Source organism: Hypanus sabinus, chromosome 24 (assembly GCF_030144855.1).
Source record: "Hypanus sabinus isolate sHypSab1 chromosome 24, sHypSab1.hap1, whole genome shotgun sequence".
Taxonomy (NCBI): domain Eukaryota; kingdom Metazoa; phylum Chordata; class Chondrichthyes; order Myliobatiformes; family Dasyatidae; genus Hypanus; species Hypanus sabinus.
Window position 1 is genome coordinate 29,489,381 of NC_082729.1, and position 8,203 is coordinate 29,497,583.

Genomic DNA, 8,203 nt, shown 5'->3' on the forward strand with positions numbered 1-8,203 from the left:
GGACCGGGAGGTGTGAGGGACCGGGAGGTGTGAGGGTCTGGGATGTATGGAGTGAGGGTCCGAAAGGTATGGAGTGAGGGTCCGGGAGGTGTGGTGTGAGGGTTCGGGAGGTGTGGTGTGAGGGTTAGGGAGGTGTTGTGTGAGGGTCCGGGAGGTGTGGTGTGAGGGTCCGGGAGGTGTGGTGTGAGGGTCCGGGAGGTGTGGTATGAGGGTCCGGGAGGTGTGGTGTGAGGGTCCGGGAGGTGTGGTGTGAGGGTTCGGGAGGTGTGGTGTGAGGGTCCGGGAGGTGTGGTGTGAGGGTTAGGGAGGTGTGGAGTGAGGGACCGGGAGGTGTGGTGTGAGGGTTTGGGAGGTGTGGAGTGAGGGTTAGGGAGGTGTGGTGTGAGGGTTTGGGAGGTGTGGTGTGAGGGTCCGGGAGGTGTGGTGTGAGGGTTAGGGAGGTGTGGAGTGAGGGACCGGGAGGTGTGGTGTGAGGGTTTGGGAGGTGTGGAGTGAGGGTTTGGGAGGTGTGGTGTGAGGGTTAGGGAGGTGTTGTGTGAGGGTCCGGGAGGTGTGGTGTGAGGGTCCGGGAGGTGTGGTGTGAGGGTCCGGGAGGTGTGGTATGAGGGTCCGGGAGGTGTGGTGTGAGGGTTCGGGAGGTGTGGTGTGAGGGTTCGGGAGGTGTGGTGTGAGGGTCCGGGAGGTGTGGTATGAGGGTCCGGGAGGTGTGGTGTGAGGGTTCGGGAGGTGTGGTGTGAGGGTCCGGGAGGTGTGGTGTGAGGGTTTGGGAGGTGTGGAGTGAGGGTTAGGGAGGTGTGGAGTGAGGGACCGGGAGGTGTGGTGTGAGGGTTCGGGAGGTGTGGTGTGAGGGTTTGGGAGGTGTGGCGTGAGGGTCCGGGAGGTGTGGTGTGAGGGTCCGGGAGGTGTGGTGTGAGGGTTTGGGAGGTGTGGTGTGAGGGTCCGGGAGGTGTGGTGTGAGGGTTCGGGAGGTGTGGTGTGAGGGTCCGGGAGGTGTGGCGTGAGGGTTCGGGAGGTGTGGTGTGAGGGTCCGGGAGGTGTGGTGTGAGGATCCGGGATTTGTGGTGTGAGGGTCCGGGAGGTGTGGTGTGAGGGTTCGGGAGGTGTGGTGTGAGGGTTCGGGAGGTGTGGTGTGAGGGTTAGGGAGGTGTGAGGGTTTGGGAGGTGTGGTGTGAGGGTTTGGGAGGTGTGGTGTGAGGGTTCGGGAGGTGTGGTGTGAGGGTTCGGGAGGTGTGGTGTGAGGGTTCGGGAGGTGTGGTGTGAGGGTTCGGGAGGTGTGGTGTGAGGGTTCGGGAGGTGTGGTGTGAGTGTTCGGGAGGTGTGGTGTGAGGGTTCGGGAGGTGTGGTGTGAGGGTTCGGGAGGTGTGGTGTGAGGGTTCGGGAGGTGTGGCGTGAGGGTTCGGGAGGTGTGGTGTGAGGGTCCGGGAGGTGTGGTGTGAGTGTTCGGGAGGTGTGGTGTGAGGGTTCGGGAGGTGTGGTGTGAGGGTTCGGGAGGTGTGGTGTGAGGGTTCGGGAGGTGTGGTGTGAGTGTTCGGGAGGTGTGGTGTGAGGGTTCGGGAGGTGTGGTGTGAGGGTTCGGGAGGTGTGGCGTGAGGGTTCGGGAGGTGTGGTGTGAGGGTTCGGGAGGTGTGGTGTGAGGGTTCGGGTGGTGTGGTGTGAGGGTTTGGGAGGTGTGGTGTGAGGGTCCGGGAGGTGTGGTGTGAGGGTTCTGGAGGTGTGGTGTGAGGGTTCGGGAGGTGTGGTGTGAGGGTTTGGGAGGTGTGGTGTGAGGGTTCGGGAGGTGTGGTGTGAGGGTTCGGGAGGTGTGGTGTGAGGGTTCGGGAGGTGTGGTGTGAGGGTTTGGGAGGTGTGGTGTGAGGGTTCGGGAGGTGTGGTGTGAGTGTTCGGGAGGTGTGGTGTGAGGGTTCGGGAGGTGTGGTGTGAGGGTTTGGGAGGTGTGGTGTGAGTGTTCGGGAGGTGTGGTATGAGAGTTCGGGAGGTGTGGTGTGAGGGTCCGGGAGGTGTGGTGTGAGAGTTCGGGAGGTGTGGTGTGAGGGTCCGGGAGGTGTGGTATGAGAGTTCGGGAGGTGTGGTGTGAGGGTCCGGGAGGTGTGGTGTGAGGGTCCGGGAGGTGTGGTGTGAGGGTTCGGGAGGTGTGGTGTGAGGGTTTGGGAGGTGTGGTGTGAGGGTTCGGGAGGTGTGGTGTGAGGGTCCGGGAGGTGTGGTGTGAGGGTCCGGGAGGTGTGGTGTGAGGGTCCGGGAGGTGTGTGCCAGACTCTGCTGATGCTCGCTGCCCTCCCCTCAGGTTGCCATGCAACAGAAGGAATCGGAGACGACACAGAAGGCTGAGAAGGAGGTTTCACGCATGGTGGTGGTGATGATTCTGGCTTATTGCTTCTGCTGGGGGCCCTACACATTTTTTGCGGTTTTTGCCTCCCTGAACCCTGGCTATGCCTTCCACCCACTGACAGCTGCTCTCCCTGCTTACTTTGCAAAGAGCTCCACCATCTACAACCCCATTATTTACGTCTTCATGAACAGACAGGTGAGTGGAACCCCAGCATAGTCTCCTCCCGCCTAAAGTGTGGAGGGAGCTTCACTCTGTGTCTGACCCAGAAGTGTGTGATGGGACGGTGTGGAGGGAGAGTCACTCTGTGTCTGACCCCGGGAGTGTGTGATCGGACGGTGTGGAGGGAGATTCACTGTGTGTCTGACCCCGGGAGTGTGTGATGGGACGGTGTGGAGGGAGATTCACTCTGTGTCTGACCCCGGGAGTGTGTGATGGGACGGTGTGGAGGGAGATTCACTCTGTGTCTGACCCCGGGAGTGTGTGATGGGACGGTGTGGAGGGAGATTCACTCTGTGTCTGACCCCGGGAGTGTGTGATGGGACGGTGTGGAGGGAGATTCACTCTGTGTCTGACCCCGGGAGTGTGTGATGGGACGGTGTGGAGGGAGATTCACTCTGTGTCTGACCCCGGGAGTGTGTGATGGGACGGTGTGGAGGGAGATTCACTCTGTGTCTGACCCCGGGAGTGTGTGATGGGACGGTGTGGAGGGAGTTTCACTCTGTGTCTGACCCCGGGAGTGTGTGATGGGACGGTGTGGAGGGAGTTTCACTCTGTGTCTGACCCCGGGAGTGTGTGATGGGACGGTGTGGAGGGAGTTTCACTCTGTGTCTGACCCCGGGAGTGTGTGATGGGACGGTGTGGAGGGAGTTTCACTCTGTGTCTGACCCCGGGAGTGTGTGATGGGATGGTGTGGGGTGAGATTCACTCTGTGTCTGACCCTGGGAGTGTGTGATGGGATGGTGTGGAGGGAGTTTCACTCTGTGTCTGACCCTGGGAGTGTGTGATGGGACAGTGTGGAGGGAGATTCACTCCTGTCTGACCCCGGGAGTGTGTGATGGGACAGTGTGGAGGGAGTTTCACTCTGTGTCTGATCCCGGGTGTGTGTGATGGGATGGTGTGGAGGGAGTTTCACTCTGTGTCTGACCCCGGGAGTGTGTGATGGGACGGTGTGGAGGGAGCTTCACTCTGTGTCTGACCCAGGGAGAGTGTGATAGGACGGTGTGGAGGGAGATTCACTCTGTGTCTGACCCCGGGAGTGTGTGATGGGACAGTGTGGAGTGAGATTCACTCTGTGTCTGACCCCGGGAGTGTGTGATGGGACGGTGTGGAGGGAGATTCACTCTGTGTCTGACCCCGGGAGTGTGTGATGGGACGGTGTGGACGGAGATTCACTCTGTGTCTGACCCCGGGAGTGTGTGATGGGACGGTGTGGAGGGAGATTCACTCTGTGTCTGACCCCGGGAGTGTGTGATGGGACGGTGTGGAGGGAGATTCACTCTGTGTCTGACCCCGGGAGTGTGTGATGGGACGGTGTGGAGGGAGATTCACTCTGTGTCTGACCCCGGGAGTGTGTGATGGGACGGTGTGGAGGGAGATTCACTCTGTGTCTGACCCCGGGAGTGTGTGATGGGACGGTGTGGAGGGAGATTCACTCTGTGTCTGACCCCGGGAGTGTGTGATGGGACGGTGTGGAGGGAGTTTCACTCTGTGTCTGACCCCGGGAGTGTGTGATGGGACGGTGTGGAGGGAGTTTCACTCTGTGTCTGACCCCGGGAGTGTGTGATGGGACGGTGTGGAGGGAGTTTCACTCTGTGTCTGACCCCGGGAGTGTGTGATGGGACGGTGTGGAGGGAGTTTCACTCTGTGTCTGACCCCGGGAGTGTGTGATGGGACGGTGTGGAGGGAGCTTCACTCTGTGTCTGACCCAGGGAGAGTGTGATAGGACGGTGTGGAGGGAGATTCACTCTGTGTCTGACCCCGGGAGTGTGTGATGGGACAGTGTGGAGTGAGATTCACTCTGTGTCTGACCCCGGGAGTGTGTGATGGGACGGTGTGGAGGGAGCTTCACTCTGTGTCTGACCCAGGGAGAGTGTGATAGGACGGTGTGGAGGGAGATTCACTCTGTGTCTGACCCCGGGAGTGTGTGATGGGACGGTGTGGAGGGAGCTTCACTCTGTGTCTGACCCAGGGAGAGTGTGATAGGACGGTGTGGAGGGAGATTCACTCTGTGTCTGACCCCGGGAGTGTGTGATGGGACAGTGTGGAGTGAGATTCACTCTGTGTCTGACCCCGGGAGTGTGTGATGGGACGGTGTGGAGGGAGATTCACTCTGTGTCTGACCCCGGGAGTGTGTGATGGGACGGTGTGGAGGGAGTTTCACTCTGTGTCTGACCCCGGGAGTGTGTGATGGGACGGTGTGGAGGGAGCTTCACTCTGTGTCTGACCCAGGGAGAGTGTGATAGGACGGTGTGGAGGGAGTTTCACTCTGTGTCTGACCCCGGGAGTGTGTGATGGGACGGTGTGGAGGGAGCTTCACTCTGTGTCTGACCCAGGGAGAGTGTGATAGGACGGTGTGGAGGGAGATTCACTCTGTGTCTGACCCCGGGAGTGTGTGATGGGACAGTGTGGAGTGAGATTCACTCTGTGTCTGACCCCGGGAGTGTGTGATGGGACGGTGTGGAGGGAGATTCACTCTGTGTCTGACCCCGGGAGTGTGTGATGGGACGGTGTGGAGGGAGTTTCACTCTGTGTCTGACCCCGGGAGTGTGTGATGGGACGGTGTGGAGGGAGTTTCACTCTGTGTCTGACCCCGGGAGTGTGTGATGGGACGGTGTGGAGGGAGTTTCACTCTGTGTCTGACCCCGGGAGTGTGTGATGGGACGGTGTGGAGGGAGTTTCACTCTGTGTCTGACCCCGGGAGTGTGTGATGGGACGGTGTGGAGGGAGCTTCACTCTGTGTCTGACCCAGGGAGAGTGTGATAGGACGGTGTGGAGGGAGATTCACTCTGTGTCTGACCCCGGGAGTGTGTGATGGGACAGTGTGGAGTGAGATTCACTCTGTGTCTGACCCCGGGAGTGTGTGATGGGACGGTGTGGAGGGAGATTCACTCTGTGTCTGACCCCGGGAGTGTGTGATGGGACGGTGTGGACGGAGATTCACTCTGTGTCTGACCCCGGGAGTGTGTGATGGGACGGTGTGAAGGGAGTTTCACTCTGTTAGCAGGTAGCTAACTAGTGTTGTCTTTCCCTGGCCAGTTCCGGAACTGTATAATGCAACTTTTTGGGAAGAAGGTGGAAGATGGTTCTGAGGTCTCCTCAACTTCCAAAACGGAGGTGTCTTCGGTTTCAAATTCCTCGGTTTCCCCGGCCTGATTTGAGTATCGCGGTTCGGTTGGTTTGGATGTCTGTTCCCAGGAGAGCACTTCCGCCTTTTCCACTCTGCACCTCCCACTTCACTGATATCTGCAGGTCCTCGATGTTGGATCCTGGTACTTGACGTCAAGAATGAGGCACAGGAGTTACTGATTGTGGCCATTTTATAACGTGTTACAAGAGTGGGAAATGAACAAGAAAGGAATGAAGAAAAGACAATGGAAGAACCAATCACGCTCATCTCTTAGTCTAGAGATAACAGCTTTCCAATGATAGAACAATTAAACTATAATATAGCCAGCTTCATGTGGCCCGACGCCTGCTACTGAAAACTGAGAGGTTTCGTGTAAAACATAGAAACATCAGTACCCTAATAACCAGGAAGTATTTTACTGTAACGTTTGGAAAATTCACTGTATATATGTAATTATATAAAAATACAAGCAAACTTAGGAATAGTAAAAACTGCAAGGAGAACAAATCCATCATCGATGACCTGCCTCATTGGAACATTCCAAGCCAGAGTCCATTATTGTCCATAAAACCTTTAATCTCAATGCCAGCGCCCTGCTCTTTCAGAGTCGGGTGTCACGAGTTCTTTGACCACGCTTAACCGTAAGACACAGGAGCAGAGTTAAGCCATCTGGCCCGCGGAGTTTGCCCTGACATTCTCCCCGTAACTTTTGCAGCCCTTACTAATCGGGAACCTATGAAGCTTTCTCTTACATGTTATTTGTCCTCCACTGGTGCGTGTGACAATGAATTCCACAGGTTCACTCGTCTCTGGCTGATGAAATTCCTCCGCATCCAGAGATCTAGAGGAATGTCCTTGAGTTCCGAAGCTGTGCCCTCTGGTCCTGGACTCCCCAACTATTGAAAGCATCCTCTCTGTGTTGACTCTTTCTAGGAGAGTGGCTCTTGTTCCCCTGGCCACTGATTCCTTTGGACCTGTTGATGGATAGTGTTGAACCAGGTCAGGACTGGCTAATAGGCCTGCCTTTGTTTTGACTCCCCATCCAGGGGCTCTGCCTATCCCAAACTTTTCCACAAGGGCCATCTGCCCTCACGGATGGGCACAGAAGTCCCAACGGGTTCCAATGCACTGGAAGGTTGACTCTGCCCCGAGTCCCAGTGCCAATCTGACAGTTAGGCCAGAAAATGGCTGCCGCACCCCTTTCACCATGACAGCACCCTCTTTCCGGACGAAAGGAAACCCTGATGAATTCAAGACCTCGGCCCCAAAATAGATGACAAACTGCTCTGATCCTTGGCGTGTATTTCAGCCCCCACCCTCTTCATCGCTCCGACCTCCGCCCCCCCCCCCCCCACACACGTGAATCTCTATCTTCTGGCTCAACACCAGAGTCAATCAGATGTTCTCATGCCAGCAATCCCAACTCAGGGCGAGTCCTTCGATATTACCGATCTCGGAAGTGCGGACTTAATAGCCCAGAGGTCCGGAGGCCTGTCCTTGAGTTGGTGGAGAGAGAGAGAGAATGTGTGTGTGTGTGTGTGTGTGTGTGTGTGTGTGTGTGTGTGTGTGTGTGGAGGGAGGGAGGGGGAAATGGGGCTTGTTTTGCTGCTTGTTGTGTTGTTCTGCTGAGCGTCGTGGGCACGCTAAGTTGGCGGCAGAATACGTGGCGACACTAATGGGCTACACCAGCACATCGCTAGGTTGTGTTGGTCGTTAACGCAAACGGCGCAGTTCACTGTGTTTTGGTGTATTTCCGATAAATAAGTCTGAACTGAATTTGCCCTGACCTTAGAATAATCAGGAAACCCGTGTAAAGCAAAATATATAGATTTCTTTATCAACTCATTGTAAACCCCAACCTTGTGTGTACTTTTTAGAAAATACAGTGGATTCCAGCTACATCGGGAAACATTGGGACCACGACTTTTTAGCTCAATTAAGTGGCTGCCCAAGTTTCACGAAAATAGTTAAAAAATGTATTAAAAAGACTGAGAAACACAGTATACAGTTAAGAGGAATTCAGAACGAGTTAGAACACAATCAGTACTACTAGAGTATAGTACTATATCACTAGCATCAGTTCCTAGTAGTTATCAACAGCTCGTCACCTAGTCCAGAACAGCCTTCATACAACTTTCAACAACTGCATCCTCCAAATCTGAATTTCATTGTAGCATTCAAGATGATTGTTGATATCTTGGAATTATTTGTAGTTCCTAACTTGTTGAAGTAGCAAAATCATTTCATTTTCACTCCCGGCCATCTCTGGCATCTCCAAGCCTGAATGCTTGAAACCACAGTGAGCAAAGCGGTTCTGAATTGTCTTACTGCTTATTTCTCGCTAACTATCAGTGACAAAAATCGCAGCTTTTTTTTTTAACTCAAACGCGCAGCTGATGCTATTTAAAAACAGTTCATGCTAAGCACGGTGGGGTGTTTAATGGCCATACAAGTGCTTGCATCTGATGCAAGTTACAAATTGTTCGGCAACAACAGGAGAATGGTCAAAGTGGCGGACGGAATAGTGTTGG

At 55.6% G+C, this 8,203-nt stretch overlaps 1 protein-coding gene across 1 annotated transcript in view; it reads left to right on the forward strand.

Annotated features, from left to right (window-relative positions):
- The window catches only part of LOC132380601 (red-sensitive opsin-like), a 20,689-nt gene extending 14,692 nt beyond the window's left edge, over positions 1-5,997 (forward strand). The window contains exons 5-6 of the mRNA XM_059949526.1: positions 2,282-2,521; positions 5,582-5,997. Coding sequence (XP_059805509.1) covers positions 2,282-2,521; positions 5,582-5,698 — 357 coding nt within the window. The 3' untranslated portion in view covers positions 5,699-5,997. The remainder of the gene's footprint in view (positions 1-2,281; positions 2,522-5,581) is intronic.
- Positions 5,998-8,203: the final 2,206 nt, after the last annotated feature.